Source organism: Rhinolophus ferrumequinum, chromosome 4 (genome assembly GCF_004115265.2).
Source record: "Rhinolophus ferrumequinum isolate MPI-CBG mRhiFer1 chromosome 4, mRhiFer1_v1.p, whole genome shotgun sequence".
In the NCBI taxonomy this organism is placed as follows: Eukaryota; Metazoa; Chordata; class Mammalia; order Chiroptera; family Rhinolophidae; genus Rhinolophus; species Rhinolophus ferrumequinum.
This window is the reverse complement of record NC_046287.1, coordinates 89,043,998-89,066,787: the sequence shown is the minus strand read 5'-3', so window position 1 is coordinate 89,066,787 and position 22,790 is coordinate 89,043,998. Positions and strand designations below refer to the sequence as shown.

The 22,790-nt window shown below is 33.1% G+C and overlaps 1 protein-coding gene across 1 annotated transcript in view; it reads left to right on the top strand.

Annotated features, from left to right (window-relative positions):
* The window catches only part of RB1 (RB transcriptional corepressor 1), a 154,421-nt gene that overhangs the window by 34,571 nt on the left and 97,060 nt on the right, over positions 1–22,790 (top strand). Inside the window, exons 5-9 of the mRNA XM_033104560.1 lie at positions 10,393–10,431; positions 11,393–11,460; positions 14,680–14,790; positions 17,172–17,314; positions 21,078–21,155. Coding sequence (XP_032960451.1) covers positions 10,393–10,431; positions 11,393–11,460; positions 14,680–14,790; positions 17,172–17,314; positions 21,078–21,155 — 439 coding nt within the window. The remainder of the gene's footprint in view (positions 1–10,392; positions 10,432–11,392; positions 11,461–14,679; positions 14,791–17,171; positions 17,315–21,077; positions 21,156–22,790) is intronic.

Below are 22,790 nucleotides of genomic sequence, written 5' to 3'. Positions count from 1 at the left end.
ATGGAAGGTATATGTAACCTATCTACCAAGCCATGATTGTTCCCGGTAGTGTTTGAGAAGACTTTTCGTTTTACTGTTCAGCTGGGAGAATGATAAACTTGGGTTAAGTTTTTTTTTAATTCACTTTTCATGCAAGTCCCCACTCCTAGTGTTACAGCCCTTAATTTGGCATGTGCCTGTTACTGTGTTCATTTTGGGACTCATTTCATTTGGGTAAGAGAATATGAAAGTTAGTGTTTCAGCTTAATAAGGAGTTTAAATGGAGAAGGGAAATATGTTCTAGGGAGAATGAATATGGAGATACAGCGGGAAAGAAGCATCTTCTCAGAAGGATGCCTCTAATTTTCCTTCTCTTTTTGGTTGATATGTCACTAAAACTTCAGAGGTGTGATGGAGGATGAGAAAAGTGGAGACAAAACTCAAAGATTGCCCTAGGGCTTTTTGAAGGAATTTTTCTTGCTCCTGGTTTTTAATTATAATATGGTAGCATTGGTCATCATTATTTGTGTTTGTCCTTTCTTGTATAGAGTAGAAGCTCTTTGCACAAAAAAAAGGATTTATTTATTAAAAAAGTAAATTAAGTAATTTGCATAAGAAATGTGAATTAATTGTAGAATACTTAGAAAACACAGAATGGCATAAATAAGAAAATATGAATCACCCCTAATTTTAACACCAAAGATAATCAGTATTTCTTTCCTTTCGATAATTGTTTTACATAGAGTAAATCATATTGTATATATAAATTTTTGTTTTGCCTTTTTTTTTGTAACTTAACAGAGACTTTCTAAATGCTTTTCTGTCCCTTAAATTTGTTTATAACTTTTTATCTCATATCTTGGAGCATCTCCTAAGAATATTATACTAAATACAAAAAAACTTTCAAGATTTTAATCACATTGTTTAGACCACTGAAAAATTGGGAGGAACCTATTTATGCACAACTGAAGTAAACAATAAAATATTATAAATATAATCTAAATGTTTAAATATAAAATAAAATTTGATGAGGAATATTATGTAAAAATGTTTCTAATGTTAAATAAAGAAAGCAGAATATACTGTAAATACAGAAGGAAGAAACCCAGACACTAATGCATTAAATGAAATGACTGGAAAGCAGTGTACCAAAATGTTAACCAAGGTTTTGTATGAGTAGCTTACATAGGTATTTGTTACCTGTATAAGAAATTAAGCAAAAACTTCTCTAAACAATACTTAAGAAAAATCTGTTCTGTAAAGACTGGTAGTTAAAATCTAATCATGAGTTTATTTCTAGATACAGAATTTTAGTAAGAATGATTTGGAGTGTAATGCTGATTTTCTTTTTTTTCTACTGTAAAAATTTTAACTGGATACTTCTAGGTTTTTTGCTCTGCTGTCTGAGATGGGAAATCTACTTGGATATTTGTTTGTGTTTCACCTCTTTCCTTTACACATCACGCTTTCTAGTGATTCATTGTATTTATGATTCTCCTGGGAACTAAGGGCAAGTTACAAAAGAAAGACAGTGGATTATTGTATGGACGGTTCTGAAGTTTTTAGTTTTTTTCCTATGTCCCATCCCCTTTTTTTCCCTTTAGGCCAGTGTAAACACTGTTATTGCAGGTTAGCAAATAAGATACAAAGTCAGAGTTCACAGGAATTTGCTTTAAAGCAGTTGGCTGGTATGATTGATGCCCTATCCAAAAAAGGGAGGCCCTTGTAGAACTTAATGTAGGAGAAGGGAATCTTTTGAGTCAGACAGATTTGGATTCTAGTCTGGATTCCAACATGTACTGTGTGATCTTGGACAAGTGAGTTACCTCACTTTAGTGCTCAGTTTTCTACTGTGTAAATTGAGTTGATAATAGTACCAGCTCTGTTAGGTTATTTATTTATTTTTTTATTTTAAATAATTTTTTATTTTTCAATTATAGTTGATATACAATATTAATGTTATATTAGTTTTAGCTGTACAGTATAGTAGTTAGACATTTATATAACTTACAAAGTGATCACCCATTTGAACCATGCATAATTATTATAATATTACTGACTGTATTCTCCATGCTATGCCTTATATCCCTGTGACTGTTTTTATAACTGGCAATTTACACATCTTAATCCCTTCCCCTTTTTCACCCATTCCCCCAATCTCCCTCCCATCGGTCAACCATCAAAATACCTGTATCAATAAGTTTGCTTCTGTTTTGTTTATTTTGTTTTTTTTTAGATTCCATATATAAGTGAAATCACATGGCATCTGTCTTTCTCTGTCTGACCCATTCCACTTAGCATAATACCCACTAGGTCCATCCATGTTGTTGCAGATGTCAAGATTTCATTCTTTTTATGGCTGAGTAATATTCCATTATATATATGTACAACCTCTTCTTTATTCATTCGTCTATTGATGGACACTTAGATTGCTTCCACATCTTGACTATTGTAAGTAATGCTGCCGTGAACATAGAGTTGTCTTTTTGAATTAGTGTTTTGGGTTTCTTCAGATAAATACCCAGAAATGGAATTGCTGGGTTCTACTTTGTCTCTTGTTATAGCCTTTATTTTAAGTCTTATTTGTCTGATAAGTGTTGCTATCCTAGCTTGTTTTTCATTTCCACTTGCACGAAATATCTTTTTCCATTTCTTTAATTTCAGTCTGTGTCTTTTGATCTGAAGTGGATATCTTGTCGGCAGCATATGTGTGGGTTTTGTTTTCTTATCCATTCAGCCTCCCTATGTCTTTTGATTGGAGTACTTAATCCATTTACATTTAAAGTACTTATTGATAGGTTTGTAGTTATTGCCATTTTATTCATATTTTTGACGTTTTTTTCTTAAGGAAGTCCCTTTAACATTTCTTGTAATACTGGTTTAGTGGTGATGAACTGTTTTAGTTTTTTCTTGTCTGGGAATCACTTTATCTGTCCTTCAATTCTAAATGACAGCTTTGCTGGGTAGAGTAATCTTAGTTGTAGACCCTTGCTTTTTGTCACTTTAAATAGTTCATGCTAATCTCTCTGGTCTGCAAAGTTTCTCTTGAGAATTATGTTGACAGTCTTATGGGACCTCCCTTGCAGGTAAGGAACTGCTTTTCTCTTGCTGCTTTTAAGATTGTTTCTTTGTCTTTAACCTTTGGCATTTTAATTATGATGTGTCTTGGTGTGGGCCTCTTTGGGTTCATCTTGTTTGGGACTCTCTGCACTTCCCAGGCTTGTATATTTATTTCCTTTGGTAGGTAGGGGAAGTTTTCCATCACGATTTCTTCAAATAGGTTTTCAGTTCCTTGCTCTCTCTTTTTCTTCTGGTACCCCTGTGATGCGAAGGGGTACTCCAGAGGCCCCCTAATCTGTCCTCATTGTTTTGGATTCTGTTTTCTTTTTGCTATTCTGATTGGGTGATTGGGTGCTTTTTGCTGCCTTATACTCTAAATCACTGATTCGATCCTCTGCTTCATCTAATCTGTTGATTCCCTCTAATGTATTCTTTATTCCAGTTATTGTAAACTTCATTTCTGACTGGTTCTTTTTTATGTTTTCTATTTCTATTTTCCTGTCTCTTCCTATCTCTATATGTTTCCTGTCTCTTTGTTGAAGTCCTTGCTGAGATTGTCGAACATCCTTATAACCAGTGTTTTGAACTCTGCTGGTAGATTGCTTGTCTCCATTTTGTTTAGTTCTTTTTCTGGAGTTTTGTTCTATTCTTTCATTTGGGTCATGTTTGTTTGTTTCCTCTTTTTGGCTGCCTCCCTGTGTTTGTTTCTATGTATAAGGTAGAGCTGCTATATTTCTTGGTCTTAGTAGAGTGGTCTTATGTAGTAGGAGTGTTGTGGGGCCCAGTAGCACAGTGTCCCTGGTCACCTGAGCCAGGTGTCCCTTGTGTGGGTTGTATGTGCCCTCCTATTGTAGTTGGTTCTTGATTGCTGTTGTCACTTCGGTGGTAGGAATTGACTCTCAGGCTGACTGGCTGTGAGGACTGGCCATAACTACAGCAGAGGAGCTGTTAGGTAGGATTTTACCACACGGAGCAAGATTCACATTAGTGGGTCTCTGGTGCCTGCCAAGTCCACCCTTCGGGTGTATCATTTTTGGACGTTGTTGATTGGTGCTCTGGTGTGTGGTCTGAAGCTGGTTACCAGGTGTGTTGGTTCTGAGACCTCTTGGGAGTGACTCTGGTGGAGACCAAGGTCAGCCACTGCCTTTGCCCTGACCAGGGCCATCTGGTATGAGCTGCAAAGTAATCTGCAGATGGTTGCTGCTTGTGCTGGGCTTGGACTTGCCAGGTAGAGGCTAAGCTGTGAACAGTAACTGGCTGCCCCTAGTGCCAGGCTTGAGGCCTCTTAGGAAGAGGTACGTGGCATGCTGAAGCCTGGCACTGCTTGTTTGGGATTTGTGAACCTTTGAGACATTTTAGGAAAGTTTGTTGCACAAGCTAAGCCAGGCCATTTGTATGGAAAAACCATTGGAAGTGTTTTTGGTGGGCCCATAGTCAGGGGGGGAGTGGGGTCTCAGGGAATCACCACGGTGGGGCACACTTAAAGAATCAATTGAAAGAGACAACCCAAGGTTTTTAGAAGTCTTGTATAATATGTTGAATCTGTAGAGTTCAGCATTTTCTAAATTTATTAGGCTACTAATATATGTTTATATATATTTAACATCAATTAAAATCTCCTGTAAGTAGTTTTGTAGAATATACTTTAAGAAATTTTAGGCTATCAGCAATTGCCAATAAATTAAGAAACTACACTAAGCATTAATTGACTATTAGTACCTGGCTATAGGTTAGGTGCCAGGGATACAAAATTATATGACACAATTATCATTAAGAAGTTCATAGTAAATTTATTTTTAATAAAAGTAAATGACATCTTAATGCATGTAATGCTCTATTATAGAGGATTATGTATATAAGAAGTAGAAATTATGTAGTAGGCAAAATACGATGTATGTCTAAGGGTACGAAGTGTAATTATGGGGTGCTTTTGAACAAGAAAAAAACTATACCACAAGGTAACATCTGAATAAAGTTTAAAGGATAAACAGAAACTCACCAAGCAAAATATGTAGGAACTGGGTCTGAGCATCCTAGGCAGAATGATTGGCCTGTGTACAAAGCCAAAGCAGTAGCATGATGTACTTGGTATTGCAAAAGGCTGAAAGGTCAGAAGGGATCAGACTGATAGTGAATTGGACTTTGCCTTGCAGATCATGGAGAGTCATTGAATGATGACTTAAGTTGGGGAGTGACGTAGTCATATTTGGCCTTAAAAGGTCACTCAGACCTTTGTAAAAGGGATTTGAATTTTATTGACTGGTTACATGAGTAAATTTTGTGTTTACTGGCCTTGAAGTGAATCGGCAGGATTTTTAAATTTTATTTGGACCTTTTTGAAGAACAATTGGGAAGATTAACTGTGATACCAAAACCTGTTTATTTCAAGGTAGACTAAAGGTATATATATGGCAATGTGCTGTAGTGAATATGATAACTTTAGAAAAGCTCAACAGATCGAAGTATGAATATTAATTTTTTTCCTTACTGATGGTGTGTGCTAGGGAAAGATACTTCTCTAAACTCCAATTTTAACCTGTATAGTATAGCTAATAATACTTTCCTTGTAGGGTAATTGGAAGAATTAAGTAAGATAATGATACTGGTTGGCTTGCCTCCTAGAACATTGTGAGTGTTTACTAAACAGTTTTTGAAGCTATTAAGAACTATAATTAGTGCTGTCTCATAGAAATATAATAATGCAGGCCATGTATTTTAAATAGCCTAGTAGTTACACGACAAAAAGTAAGAAGAAACAAGTGCAATTTTAACATTTTATTTAGTCCATTTATTCCAAAATATCTCATTTCAACATGTATCATTCACACAAAAATTTGTACACAAAGGTTCATTGCCACATTATTCACAATAGCCAAAAAATAGGAATAACCCAAATGTCTGTCAACTGATGGATAGATAAACAAAATGTGGTAAATCTATATCATGGAATATTGTTCAGCCATAAACAGGAATTGTAGGGACAGGGCCAGGAGAACAGTTTCCAGGCTCTCGAACTCATGTGGAAAGGTGCTGGCTCGGGTAGTAGATGGCCATCAGCTGTAACCAGTTGGCCATCAGCCACTATTGTTTTGTATGTAACTGCTATGGCTACTTTAGCAAGTGCAGTTAGCAAGCTGTGAATTGCGGATTGTGGATGGTGCGGATCATGTGGATCCTACTTCCTGTGTCTTGCTTGGCTGCCAGTGAGAATATAGTAGTGTGAACCCCCTATCTGTGGCTCCATTGTTGTTCCTTTTCAGCCTCACCATCTCCTACCAGGAGCGGGAGCTGAGTCCCTGCATTACAGGAATGAAATACCATTATATGCTACCACATGAACAAACCTTGAAAACAGTGAATGAAAGAAGCCAGACACAGAAGGCCACATATTCCATAAGATGAAATATCCAGAATAGCATATCAATAGAGACATAGAGTTGATTAATGATTGCCAGGGAATGGGAAGTTGGGAAGTGAAGGGAATGGGGAGTTTCTTTCTGGAGTGATGGAAATATTCTGGAATTAGATAGTGATGATGGTTGTATAACAAAGAGAATATACTAAAACTGTACACTTTAAAATGGTGCGTTTTATGTTATGTGAATTATATTTCAATAAGAAAACATGAAGCCATTATAAAAGTTATTAATGAAATAGTTACATTTTTTTTCTCATGCTAAATATTTTTGAATTCTTCAGTGTGCAATTTATGTTTGCAACACAACATCATTTGGGCTAGCCACATTTCAGATGTGGGTACTTGTGGCTACTGTATTTGACAGCACATATTTATACTGAATGTAATTATCTTTATTGTAGAGCATTCTTTTGAGTTATGTTAAATTACAAAATGATGAAAACAATGCATCTGACATTAAACATCTTTTCTATAATTATAAAAATCCCTTCTTGATTACTATTTTTTTTTTATTGTAAGACTGGGTTTCTCTATATAAATTTTGATTTACATATTTTTTTTGTGACTGCCTTTTTCCCCTTAGTGTGTTTTCAAGGTTCATCCATGTTGTAGAATGTTTCAATATTTCATTACTGTTATTATGGAAAAATGTTCCATTGTGTGGCTATACCACATTTTACTTATCCATACATCAGTTATAGACATTTGGGTTGTATGTCTTTTAAAGTAGTTGAGAGTATAAAAGGATAGCAGTGTATATTTATAGTTTGTTATATTAATTTTCTTGTTTTCCATTTCTTGTTCTTTTCATTTGTTCACATGGGTTCAATTTACCATCTAGTGTCATTTGTTTACTCCAATACAGTTTTGACCCCACCCACCTCCTTTGTGCTGCTATTGTCAAATAAATATGTTTCTAAATGTTATACACCCAACATTACAGTTTTATATGTAGAGGGTGCCAAAAAAAGTATACACATTATAAGAAAAAAAAAACTGTATTAAAATTGTAATAATATATACCGATAACAAAAGATGTGAATACAAGTCATGTATATACGTTTTTTTGGCACCCCTGGTATATGTTGTGTTATACAACTGCTTTTTACATCAATTACTAGAAGAAAGGGGAATAAATATGCAATAATACCACCTTTTATAATAACATAATTACCAGTGCTCTTTGCTTTTTCATATGAATGTGAATTACTGTCATTTGTTACCAGCTTTAATAACTTACTTTAGTATTTGTTGTAAGGTGAGTCTGCTATCAACAAATTCTGTTTTTGTTTGGGAATGTCTTTCAACTTTACCTTTGCGATATAGTTTTGGCAGATACAGGGTTCTTGGTTGTCATTTTTTTTCTTTTAGAACTTTGAATATGTAATTCCACTGCCTTCTGATTGTCATTGTTTCTGATGAGAAGTCAGCTGTTAATATTACTGGGTTCTGTTGTACATGATGGATCATATTTTCTTTTGCTGTTTTCAAATTTTGTCTTTCAACAGTTTTACTATAATACATCTGGGTGTGGATCGCTTTACATTCATCCTACTTGGAATTTTTTTGTTTCTTGGACGTAGATTTTTCATCAGATTTGGGAAATTTTTCATTAGATTTGGGAAGTTTTTAGCCACTATTTCTTTAAATACTATTTTTGTTCCCTCTTCTCGTACTCCAATTACTCATATATTGGTATATTTTTTGGTGTGCTTCATTTCTGTCAGCCTTTTCATTTTTTCTTTGTTTCTCTCTTTGTTTTTCAGACTACACAATCTCTGAGGCTATCTTCATGTTTAGTGATTCTTTCTTTTGCCAGCTCAGATCTACTGTTGAGCTTTTCTAGTGAATCTTTCATTTTGGTTATTGTACTTTCAACTCAAATTTCCATTTGGTTCTTTTAAAATAATTTATGTCTCTTTATTGATATTCTCTATTAGATGGGACATTGTCAGCATATTTTTCTTATTTAAGCCTGGTTTCCTTTAGTTCTTTGAACATATTTATAATAATAGGTTGGTGGAAAAGTAATTGCAGTTTTTGCAATTATTTTTAACCCTTTAAACCACAATTACTTCTGCACCAACCTAATAGCTTCTTTGAAGTCTGACATCTGGGCTCTTTAAATGCAGTTTCTGTTGCCTGCTTTTTTCCCTTTGTAGAAGTCACATTTTCATATTTATTTTTGAAAACAGGACATTTTTTATAACATTGTAGTAACTCTGGATAATGATTCTCCTCTGACTTGATGCTTGCTGTTGTTTGTTGTTCTCTTGTTTATTTGTTTAGTGATTTAGCTGTACTCTTTCAGTGAAGTCTCTTTCTCTCACAATGTATAGCCTCTGATACTGCTCCTCAGTGTGGCCCTGGGCATGTGTACAGTCACTCTCAGGTGATAGGGGTTTTAGTGGGGGTTCTCTTTGGTTATCTTTTTCCGCTCATCTCTCTTGTTAAGCTAACTATCTCTGTTGATATCACACTTAGCTGTTACCTTCCACTAATTGCTAACCAATTGCTTTATTGTTTTTGACAGTGCCCTGGGTAACAAATTGCTCCACAGTCTGATCTGATTAAATTTGGCTCCCTTTGCAGGAGTAGTCTTTGAGGCCAGTCTAGAGACTTGTTCTGACTCTAGGAGAACTCCTCTTAGCTTTTTCGTGCCCTGGTTCTCCCCTAGATGGTCTAGGATTTAACTTGTTGCTAAATACAGCTACCAGCCTCTTCTTACTTGCTTACTACCAAAATTTTCATTGTTTTCAGTAGTGCTCTTAGCCTTGATTGTTCCCACACTCTGTTCCAAATGAAATTAATTCCACTGGGGAGAGCTTTGGAGCTCTCTGTTCTTAAGGACTACCTCTACCCTGGGCAACATTTCTGTGCCACCATTTAGGAGGTCAGAGGTCAGGGTCCTCTTCTTTTGGAGTGACACCTCTACTTTAAGACTGGGGTGCTCAGAAGAGGCTATAGCCCCTTGTCTTCTTCTTGGCTTTATTGGTTGGAACCTCTGTCTTATCAGCTAACTGGGGCAAGGGAAGTCAGGACCCCAGTATTCTTCATCTTCTGTGCCTGGAGTAGAATTTTTGACACATGAGTGAGGGCTAAGGGGAGGAAGGGAGCCCCAGACTTCTTAGCTCTTTTTTCCTGGGATAGAGCTTCTGCAACGTGAAGCTGGAAGTGATGAGATACGCTTGTATGTTGCCCTTCTCAGAGAGAGAGTCCTAGCCTGGGAGATGGGAGAGGGAGCCCTGTATCTTGGCTGCACCCACCCAGGTTATAGCTTTGTGATGATAAGCTAGAGAGAATGAAGAAGTGAGTTTTACCTTGAATTCCACAGACTGTCATTGTTCTTAACCAAGATGTAGTATATTTTCTTTAATAAATGTTTAATTTTTCTTTTCTTTCTTTCTTTCTTCTTCTTTTTTTTTTTTTTTCATTGTATTCCCTGAGGAAAATTTCCAGAGACTTTAAATGGTTTTTTTAAAAGTAATTTTCACCAATTATAGTTATTACCCTGGGAGCAGCTCCATGAAGATCCTTAATCCGCTATTCTGGAAGTCATTGTCCTAAACAAGTGGATTTTATAGTACTTTTCAGTTGTGTTATTTTAGTGAAACTGTTAGTTAAGTAGCCTTTTATGACCTGATCTGGGATTCTAATGAGATCAAGATTCAATGTATTTTGAGTTACAAATGCACATATGGAATCCAGTCCTTTTGTAATTAGGTATTACAATGATGTATGTGCATTGTCATAAATTGAAATCTACTTTAATCTACTTTAACTTTGTTTTATAATGCTATACTTTTCGTTTTTAAAATGTATGCTTAAAATAAGATTCGTAAAGCATGATACAATTGATTTCTAAATTATGAGAAAAATTACAAAGTAACTTTTAAAAAAGCTGTAAAGTTGATATAATTATTTTTTCCTTTCAGGACATGTGAACTTATATATTTGACCCAACCAAGCAGTTTGTAAGTAATTCACAGCCTGTTATTTTTCACTTTTTATTTTTTTAATGTATTTTTCTGGAATAATCCCAAGCATGTTGATAATATCAGGGTTAGTTTGATTGATTATGGCATGCCACTTCATAAAGTAAGGTTATAGATTTAAGCCCTATGCAGATTATTTATCTTCTCACAAATAAAATGGTATGAAATATGTGTCTTTTATTGTAAGAGAGAACTAATAAGGTGAAAGTTGATTCAATGCATGATGTCATCAACTCTAGGGAAAATGCAAATTTATTGACTTAATCTTTATTGAAGGTCTATTACAGGCACTTTATTACCTAAGATTCTGAGCGTAATTTTTATGTAAGAAGTATGAAAATCTATATTAAAATTTAAAAATTATTTTTTTTAATGTGTAATACATGTTTCAACCCATGTTAGAGCTCTAGAGTTTTCCTTTGGAAACAGAATGTGTAGTATATGAGATTTTCCACCTCATTAGAATAGTAGTATTGAAATAAGATGATTGATATAAAGGGAAGTTGTATATTTATAAATTAACTCTATTTATTCCACTTGTTAATTCCAACAAGTGAATGGCTATGGAAAAATTACTAAGGCATAATGTTAAATTGGTAAACTAGAGTTACTCAAACCTCTATTTTTCTGTTTACTGTGTTGATTTTAATTATAAAACAGAGAGCAGAAACACTTCCTGTACATATTTTTAGATTAGAATTGATAACATTCAGTTTTTTAAAATAAATGTATAGTACTCTATAGGCAAAATATAAATACCTTGATATAAATAGTAAGTGAACTGACACAAATTAAGTTCATGGGTAAATTGTGCATTTTAAATGGACTGTATTTGATTATGCAATCAACTCAGGTCCATAATTCTTAAAAAGGGAGAAAAAACAGGTATAGTTGGAAAACTGTCAGTGTAAATTTTTTCTCCTTTCTATTTGTTTACTAGGATATCTACTGAAATCAATTCTATGTTGGTGCTAAAAGTTTCTTGGATCACATTTTTACTAGCTAAAGGTAAAGTCGTTATGTTTGTTATATGCTAATGTTTCAGATGTAATAATTTATAATTCCTTTGGACTAGGCTCAAAGTTTCTTGTTCATCCTCCTCCTGCCCCACAAATTCTCTGTGTACCTTGTTAACTGTTAGCAAGTTCTTGTAATTTTGGTACTGGAAGCAACACTGCAAATATTTCATTTCTGTTTCTAATATCCTTTCCACTTTCCTTTCCGTTTTTTAAGAATAATGTTACTGTTTTTATAAAAATGATACATACTCATTAAAAAGAATTCAAATAACACAGCCACATGCAAAGAAAAGAAGAAAAGTTACCCCAAATCCACCCAGAAATAATGATCATTAAAATCATGTGATTGTCATACCACGTATATGTATGTGCATACATTCTGATAAAAAGGTGGGTGGATGAGTACATTCACAAACAGATTAATTTTCTAATGATAGGATCATGTTATAGTGCTTACATTTAAAATATAAAAATTAATTTTACTCAAGTTTTACAGAAAAATTAAGAGAAATGGAGGGAATTGCTTAAGTTTAGATAAATGTTTTGTCACTTAAGCAGTATTATTGCAAAACTGTTTCTCTAACATTATGAAAAAGCATTATGAAAAAGTTTAAAAGTTAGAATCTATTTTACTTAACTTTGTGTTTTGATTTAAAGCAATGTATATTAATCTGCTTGAAGCAAAAGAATGCTAGTATTGTCACTCTTCCTGTTACCTCCCATTCCACACTTTCAGATTTGCTCATTTTATTGTTATTATTACATTATCAAAGATTATAATATTTATATTCTGTTTTGTAATTATAATTATTATCACACCCATTTAGTCTCACTTCTGTGTTTAAATGGATTCTAAGCTTATTGTCATTCCTTATCATAGCGTCTCTATTTCTGAATTCTTAATTTTAGTCAACCTTAGCTGACTGGAGTTCACCATTAGCACCATATTTGTCATCACATTCTGTGTGTTTGGCATGTTTGTGAATCATGGCCGTAGTCTTTGTACTTGAAGATAACTTGGCTGTATATTCTATTCTCGTGTCTTGTTTGTCTTCCTAGCATTGCTATTGAAAAATCTGAGTCTAGCTTAATTCCTTGCCCCCACCCCCATTTACTTCCTGCATACTCAAAGAATTCTTTTTTTTTTTAATTTGAGGTTCAATATCTTAACTAGGATAGGTCTTGATTTTTATTATTCTCTGTTAGTTTTTCATGGAATACTGTATCCTTTTTAAACTTAAGGTTCTGTTCTTCTTTTCAGAGAAATCTTAACATACTACATTTTTAAATATAATTGTATTCATCCAGGTACTATTCTATTCTGTTATGTTTCAGGAACCTTAACTATCTTAATGTTGGATTGTTTTTGTCCTACACATTTTTTATCTTCTCTTATGTTTTTCTAACCTTTACTCTTTTTCTTATGTATTGACTGTTTTTATGTCAATCCTTTCTTCTATTTTGAGGTGAACTATGTATGTAATGGTGTTATTTGGTCCTTAGGTTTTTCTTCGGTAGTCTAGCTCATTGTTTTCACAAAATTTGTGTTGTTCAAGTTGTTACTTCAAGGACTCATAGGACATTTTCTTCTGATAGACTATGCTCCGCAGTAGGTTTTCTATCTGATGTTGTGATTGTATTTTTTTTTTCTTTTCTGTACTATGTTTGCATGATCTCTGTGCTTTTCACCCCATGTTGCTAGGACTTCATGTGGGCAACCCTGACCTGATGTTTTGTTTTCTCTGATGTGGTGTGAATAAATCTCCCTTTACTCACATTGCACTTTATCTGTGACTTGTGTCCCCCAGAGAGCTATGAGAGCAGGCTTTTTTATTATACTTACTTTTAGTCAGAGGATAAGGGAGAAAGAGAAGAATTCATCAGGAATGATGTGAGTCTTTGTTGTTCTGAGAGTTTTGTTAGAATGAACTCTAAAACAGTACTTCTAGTGACAGTTTGTATCCTGTTTCCATAATGAGATTGTGTTGGGATTCAGATTTTCACCCAATTCAGTACAGTACAGTGGAATCTTGATGTTTTTCCGAACGTTAGCTGTAGGTGTTCACTTCCTCCATTTTACCTGTCTTTCATCAGTAATTTCTACTCCCTCTAAGTAAGAAGAGGAAAAAGATGAGGATGGTTTCTGAGTCAGTATCTCTTAAATTTGGTATTGCTGCTAGCACTTAACTAGTACAGGTTTTTTTATTTTATTTTATTAGATATTTGAGGAGAGAGATTCTTTGATTTGATTTCACTCTTCTATTTTTTAACTAGAAGTCCTTGATGTTATTCTTTACCTCTGTGGTATTTCTTAATAACTTCTAAGTATATTACATATATATTTTTGTACCATACCTATGGATCTGGAAAACCTACTTGATGCAGGGTTACCTGTTTTCTCACATAGATTCTACACTTTCAGTATTTGTTGGGATTGTTTGTTGTTTAACGGTCTCATACCAAGGAGATGGAGAGTCAAACTTCTCTTTTAAAAATAATGTACAACATTGATGTACAACAATAATGTACAATATTGTTTTAGAGTTCATAAGCAAATACGTTATAGCTATATTTGATTATGATTTGTATATTTTATGTAGCTGTACTGTTTTTTTCCTCAGGTATTTATTATATGCATTTATTTCCTCACAGTTCTCTAGTTATATAGTTATTGTTCTGACTTTTAGTATTTTGTGCTAAATAATTAATTTATAGATGACTTTACAATTATATACTAATTTTGTTGTTTCTTAATGGCTTTTGTTATTGTAATATTTTGGGGAGGGGTTAAAATTGAAAATATATGAGGATTAATAAGTAAATGGAATTAAAGAGTAGCATATCTCATACTTCAAAATTATTTTCAGAAATAACAAATTTTAAAACTCTTACCAAAATTGGAAGTAAATTTACAAAAGCAAAAAACAAAATGAATTTAAACAGAGAGACTGAATTATAATATTAATATCTAAATGTAAAATTCTCATGGCAGACTTAAACTTTATCATTTCATAACTTTATATATTTTATTTATATTTTTGTATGTATCAAATATCACTGAGTTTTTACAAAAACAAAGATTTTTGGCATACCTTTAGTGATTCTTGAATAAATGAGTATATGGATACATCCATACTGACAATTTTCCCTAACTTAAAGATCTCAATCTCTAACTTGAGTTTAAAATGGGAACCATTTTTATTTTCAGGGGAAGTATTACAAATGGAAGATGATCTGGTGATCTCATTTCAATTAATGCTATGTGTTCTTGACTATTTTATCAAACTTTCACCTCCTGCATTGCTCAAAGAACCATATAGTAAGTATTTTAAATATTTTGTGCTCCTCCTACTTTATCATTCAACTGTTGTTTATTGACTGTCTAACGGGTCCAAAAAGTGGTTTTAAAGCTTAGGGTATGATAATAAATAAATCACACATGGACTCTGCCCTCAAGTAGTGCAAGTTGTAGAAGGAGGGATAAAACAAGTAAGCAAGTAATTAGAGTATATGCTAGAAAGTGGTCTGGGCCAAAAATACAGCAAATGCTATGGAAGTTCAGATAATGAGAAAGTTTTCCCAGTTGGGGAAAAGCAAGGAAGACCATGTAAAAGAGGTGACATTTGAATTTTGTTTAAGAGTAGTTAGGATTTGAGTGTTGTGGTAAGTTGGTGGTGGGGCATTCCCAGTAAAGAGAAAATCAAGAGGCAAGGCACAGATATGATTGAAACTGCATGGGAAAGAGTGGCACATTCTGTAGAACAGATTAAATTTTTATTATTGGGCGCTATAATAATTATGTGACTAATTTGTTTTACATATGAACTATTGATCTATTTCAGTGAGATGGGAAATGTATTTAAATAAAAATAACTATTACTAAAATAATTACACAGCATTGAACAAAGATAAGTATATCACATTTAGAATGGAATTGCTTCCTCTGGTGGCATCAAGAGTAGTAGGATTTCAAAATCACTTACACTATAGAAAAATGTAAACTTAACTAAGGCTGAACTGATTACTTGGCTCCTAAAATGATGAAAGTATTAATAATACTAAAAATAATACAGAACAGATCAAAACATGGAAGTTCCAAAGTGTTGAAGTGGCTGAAAATCTGAAGCCTAATTAATCTTTGAACAATAACTTCATGGAAAAATGAAGTCTGGAGCAGAATTTTGAAAATGTTTTGAATGTGGTTTGATAGAAAAGGCAAACTCATTTTAGCAGAAACCACATGCAAAACAGGGAGGAAAAATAGAAAACATATGTTTCAAAATTTTTTGAATATTTAAAAATTTTCTTGATATGAATTTTTCTCATTTTTTCCAGTTTTATAACTTTAATAAGTTGATGTAGGATGTTACTTTAGGTTGACAAGCTTTGATCTTTTGGATAATTTAAATGTACATTTAGTTCTGTAAGAGCTACGTTAAAAAGAAAGCAGGATGAGGTGTTGAATTGACTGAGTATGATACACTTTAATTAATTTTTTATTGTGGAAATTTTCAAATGAATACAGAAATAGTAATATAATAAGCCTCCATGTATTTATCACCTACCTTCAACTTATAACTTATGATCAACCTGTAGCCCCATCTACTGTGCAGTTCCACCAGCTATGCTATTTTGAAACACATTTTTGCATAGTTGCATCCTTATAAACTTTAGTATGTATCGCTGATAGTTTTTTTAAAAAGCATAATGGCAGTACCATTATCACACCTAAAAATCAGTCAACAGTGATTCCTTAATGCCACCAAATATTTAGTAAGTGTTCGTATTTTCGATTGTCTTATAAAAGTAATTAAATATTTTTTTATAGGTTGACTAAATCAGAATCTAAATAAGATCCATACTTTGTGATTGGTTGATATGCTTTTAAGACTTTTTAAAAAGTTACACCTCCATCTATTTTTCTCTCTTTTTTTCTTTGCAATTTGTTTATTAAATAATTAGGTGGTTTGTCCTATTGAGTTTCCCATGATTTAATTTTTACTGATTTCATCCTGTAGTATAGTTTAATATGTTCCTTTATCCTCTCAGTTTCTTGTAAATTCTTGGTTGGGCCTAGAAGCAGATAATACTTTTTATACCTAGTTATCTGCAATCTGTTTAATAGCTGAATCTGCATTCAGTTTGAATTGGGACTACTCAAAATAATACAGGGGATTTTTTTTTTTAAATCACAGTTTATTATCCCATTATTATATTTATATACTTTTAAAAGCATCATAATTTACGGTGGAATTTTCTAAAACTTTTAAAATTTATTTTTATACTATATCTAAAAATTGAATCCAAAATACGTACTTAAAATTTTTAAGACACTTTAAGATAGAAAATATTTTTTTTCCTTTGCAGACTAAGGAGGATACACTTAGAATTACTTTATAAATTGGCCATTTTCCTTGCCTTTTTCTTATTTGTCTATGGGGCTTGAAGTATTTTACAGTTTCTTTTTGGGTTGTTTGAGGGCAGAAGAGACTAAGGATGGCAAAAACTATTAGCAATATATAACTTATAATAGATACTCAATAAATAGATGAAACTGTTAGCATTTAATGAAGCCTAATAGATAAAAGTAGCATAATGTTACCAAGATTATTTCTGACCAACATAGTTATAATTAGAATACTTCATTATTTTATACAGTGGGATTTGCAATTGTTCTTATCTAATTTACCATTTTTACAGAAACAGCTGTAATACCTCTTAATGGTTCACCTCGAACACCAAGGCGAGGTCAGAACAGGAGTGCACGGATAGCAAAACAACTAGAAAATGATACAAGAATTATTGAAGTTCTCTGTAAAGAACATGAATGTAATATAGATGAGGTAATTTAACTTCATGATTTTTTTAAATAGTTAAAGTAGATTTAGACATAAGTTCTTCCTAACAGTATATACTGCTTTTGTTAATGAGCTTGCTTTTCCTAATTAGTGCAACTCTGTTTTTAACTATATTCCCTATGCTGTATTTGACATCCCCATGACTATTTTGTAACTACCAATTTGTACTTCTTAATCCCTTCACCTTTTTCACCCAACTCCCCAAATCCCCTCCCTTCTGGCAACCATCAGTTTATTCTCTGTATCTATGAGTCTGTTTGTTTTGTTCTTTAGATTCCACATATAAGTGACATCATATGGTGTTTGTCTTTCTCAGACTTACTTCACTTAGCATAAAATTCTCTAGGTCCATCTATGTTGTGGCAAATGGTTAAGATTTCATTATTTTTTATAGCCGAGTAGTATTCTACACAAAATACATGTACCACATCTTTTTTATCCAGTTGCCTATTGATGGGCACTTGGGGTGCTTCCGTATCTTCGCTATTGTAAATAGCACTGCAGTGAACATAGGGGTGCTTGTATCTGTTAGAATTAGTGTTTTTGCATTTTTGTGGATAAATACCCAGAAATGGAATTGCTGGATCATAAGGTAGTTCTATTTTTAATTTTTTAAGGAACCTCTATACTGTTTTCCATAGTGGCTGCACCAATTTGCAATGCCACCAATAGTGCACAAGAGTTCCCTTTTTTCCACATCCTCACCAACACTTGATGATTGTTGATTTATTGATATGGCCATTCTGACAGGTGTGAGATGATATCTCATTGTGGTTTTAATTTTCTCTGATGATGAGTGACATTGAGCGTCTTTTCATAAGTCTGTATGTCTTCTTTGGGGAAATGTCTATGCAAGTCCTCTGCCCATTTTTTAATTGGATTGTTGGTTTTTGTGTGTCTGTATTGAATTGTATGAGTTCTTTGTACATTTTGGATATTAACCCCTTATTAGATGTATCGTCAGATGTATCAACTTTTCCCATTCAGTAGGTTGTCTTTTGGTTTTGTTGATGATTTCCTTTGCTGTGTAAAAACTTTCTAGTTTGATGTAGTCCCATTTGTTTATTTTTCCTTACATTTCCTTTGCTCGAGGGAAAGAAGATATATCTGAAAAAATACAGCTAAGAGCAGTGTCAGAAAGTTTACTGCCTATGTTTTCTTCTAGGAGTTTTGGGTTGTACATTTAAGTCTTTAATCCATTTTGAATTTATCCTTCTATATAGTATAAGAAGGTGGTCCAGTTTCTTTTTTCTGTCCAATGTTCCCAACACCATTTATTGAATAGAGTATCTTTACCCCATTGTATATTCTTGCCTAGTGCCAACTCTTTTGCAATAGCAAATGTTTCGAAAAAATTTTCTTTTTTTAATTAAAATTTATTGGGGTGACAATGGTTGGTAAAATTACATAGGTTTCAAATGTACAATTCTGTAATATATCATTTATATATTACGTTGTGTGTTCACCACCCAGAGTCAGTTCTCCTTCCATCACCATATATTTGACCCCCTTTACCCTCTTCTACTATCCTCCCTCCATCCTTACCCTCTGGTAACCCCTAAACTATTGTCTGTGTCTGTGAGTTTTCGTTTCTTTGTTTGTCTTGTTCCTTTGTTGCTTTCAGTTTTATATCCCACATATCAGTGAAGTCATTTGGTTCTTGATTTTTTCTGTCTCTTATTTCACTTAGCATAATAATCTCAAGATCCATCCATGTTGTCGCTTGGATAAAGAAGTTGTGGTATATATACAATACACAGTGGAAAATTAATTTTCATATTCAGTTACTTTGATTTTAGAGAGTTGCTCCCTCATTCTGGAATCACTGAAATGTAAATCATTAATGCAATAGTTTTGAAATGTATTTGTTCTTTTATTCCTCTGTGGTTACTAATTTAATGTTTTAAAATGCCCTGCTAAGAAAAATACCCTGCTAGTGTTTTGGTTTAGTGATAAGTGATACCAATATTAAATTCCCGTTCAGCCTTTGATAATTATTATTCTTCTGAATATTACATAAGATATTAATGGCTGGTAGAGAATACACATGATCATCCAGGAATTGCTTATCTTGCATAGACTCTGGAATGTTGGCATTGGAAGGAATCTTATGGATAGTATATTCTGCCTCTTCTCAGTAATGAATAAACAAACTTCCAGAGACTGACAACTAATTACTACCAGAGTGTAGACTTGAGGACATGGCTACCAGTGCTCCTGTCGCTGTACCATGCTATTTCTCTCATAGGTTGTTATATTGTCCACAATTCACTACCACCAGATAGATGTATGAATTGTTGCATCTTTGAAATTTCTCTGTGAACTATGGAAAGAAATTAGGGGTATGATCTCAAAATCTAGTTTAAAAAGTGTTGGAATGATTTATCAAGACAATCTGGATTTGAGCACTGTGGCTTATGGATATAGACATATATAGATGTATCAACTTTGTGTGTGTGTGTGTGTGTGTGTGTGTGTGTGTGTGTGTACTCTTCTAGAATCACAAATTAACTTCGCTAATAAGCTGACAAATGTAGTTGAAATATTTTTTTTTGCTCAGACCCTCAAGATAATGAATAGGAATGTGTTTTCTAATTCCTAGTTAATTATCTGAATTTCAAAATTACTTGTAGTTTCATTTTTTAAATCACAAATAAATCATTTTTTTACTTTTAATTTTTATTCTTTGTTATAATTTAGAATCATTATAGTAATGATTTTCAAAGTATATTTGATTAAAAGCTTTGGTGGTAATTGACATTAATTGACACTTGATTATTTACACATGATATTTATGGTTATGTAACTATTGGTTAGTTAAGTTTATGGTTGTATAATTATTGGCTAGTCATACTAATTGGTTAACTAGAACCACCCACCTTATAAATATTTAAGTTAAGTGGGGATTACAGAAGGTTAATTCTTAATAACTTATTTGTGTAGTAGAAGATAGGAACTGATACTAAGTTATTTCCACCTTAGTAAATGTAGACTCCAAAGTTATAAAAGGAAGTTAAATGAAGGAAAGTAAGTTGTTTAAAATTCCGCAACATATTGCAAGTGTAGAATAGTCAGGAATATAACTCCAGGTTTTCTGAGTACAGTCTTTATTTTCCTTGTTAAATGTAGGGTGCATTTTCATGAAATTGCATAGTTCCACACAACACTTTCATTTGGTTTCAATTTGAATTGTTGGGTTTTATTTTTGTGTGTGAAATTATTTTATTATAAAAGCAGGTTATTTTCCTAAATTTATGCTAAAATAATTGCCTTGATATTCCCTAAGTTAGGTATCAGATGATGTGTATGAAGTGGCCTAAAGTGTACTTTGGGGAGAAATCAGAAGCAGTGTAAATAAGTGAAAAGAGTCTTGGCTTTGATGATAGGCAGATTGCATTTAAATTCCAGCTCTGCCACTTCCTAGCTGTGTAACTTTGGTCAAGTTGCTTAATTTTTTGAGCCTCCCATCCTTTCGTCATTTGTTAAATGTGGAATAGTGAAGTTGGTTTCAATGAGTTTTTTTATAAATCCCACATCATTAATAATTCCTCACTCCACCTCCATTTTAGGACATAAATTTAGCACATAAATTTAGAAGTAAATAATTGAATTAATTATAAATATCCCACTTGGTTGCCTGTAAGTCATTGATCAAAATGTCAGTTAACACTTTCATTTTAGTGTTAATAGTGACAGAAACTAATTTTTAAAAAATTTAATGGTCATATTGTAACTTTGTCTTTTTCAGGTGAAAAATGTTTATTTCAAAAATTTTATACCTTTTATGAATTCTCTTGGAATTATAGCTTCTAATGGACTTCCAGAGGTAATATGAAAGAAACTTAATAAAATGTTAATGTGTTTTAGGACTTTTGGGAGGGAGGAATAGTTGTCTAAATTTCTTAAGAGCAGTTTACTGTATATTAAATATTTTTTGCTCAAGGAAAGGAATCTAAGTAAAATTGTGGTGAACTAACTTTATATAGTAACAGAAAAACCTTTTGAATATATACTCGAATAAATAAGCAACATTTGTAATTTGCACTAGAAATTGATTTGCACTGAAAGTTTTCAAAAATCCAACTGTGGACTTTTGAATTTCTAAATTCCATTAAATAAATATAACTAAATATGCACAATCAAATTTGACTCTGATTTGCTATGCTATGCATCCTTATGCATAGGATCCATGATTAATGCCATCAACATTATTGGCATTACTGTATTGCAGAGCATCTCTTTTGAGTATTTTTAAAAGCTACTTAAATGAAAATAAATTCGGTTGAAATTACTATGATTATATTGCAGAAATGTTTTACCTTAGTGGTGTGCCATTTATCCGTTTCTTTTCACATTTTGCCTCAAATGTCTTGCTCTTCAATGAGAACAGAACAACTGAGAACTTAATGTGGTAAGGTAAAATAATGTGGAGGAAAGGATGCTTTAGATAAATGACAAATGAGTACTCAGTGATAAAATAATGTTTTAGAAGCACCAGGCGTTAGTCACCAAGACCAAAAGACCTGAAATCAAATAGCTAAACTGCTGATTCTGTGACCAGAATTGGTAGCTAGTCCTTGAATTCATTAACTTGTTCATTCAACAACTATTTATTAAGTACTTAATATGTGCCAGGCATTGTACTAGATATCATTGATACAGACGTTTGACTCACAGTTGCAGTCATTAAGGTGCTAGTGAGAGAGACAAAGAGAACATTACGGGATTCTGATGGAAGTATACACAAGGTGTTGTGATGTCTCGGAGGGGAGCAATCTAATCCAAAGAGGGGCAGATAGGGTTTGTGGAAAATTGATTGCAAGTGATGTCATTTCTGAGCTGAGTAAAGCTTTATGAAAAATGGCATTTCCAGGGGTTGGGAATTATAGATTAAAAGGCATAGTGACATGTGATAGTATGGTATGTTCAGTGAACTCCAACTAGTTTGTTAAGATTGGGATACAGGGCAGAAAAGATATTAGAGAGGCAAGAAGGGGCCAAGTGTTGTATTCCTGAGTCTTGTTACCTATTTACATACTAAGAAATATGCTATTCCCAACTATATAAAGAATGTTGGATACTCGTACTAATTTTTCTTCTCCTAGAAAGGATTACAGTTTTAATAGAAATCTTAAGATAAACTTAACATTTTCCCCAGTATTTTGCATGTAATACTAATAGCTGTCAATCAATAAATGATTGATAATTATTGCCTCACTAAGCTAGGGCAGTAACAGTGAACTTAAACATGAATGACTATTCTGCCTAAAACATTTATGCAAACAAAAAGTTACATATAACTGGATTTCTTCTCCCACTCCTTTTAGAATGCAATTTTAGTTCCCTTAGGTTGGAAACACTTTAGCTTTAAAAGTCGTAGTAGAAGGCATGCCAAATAGTTGTCTATTGGGCATTGGCCTTTAAATTATGATTCGAAATTATGAAGCAGAACTCACAAAAG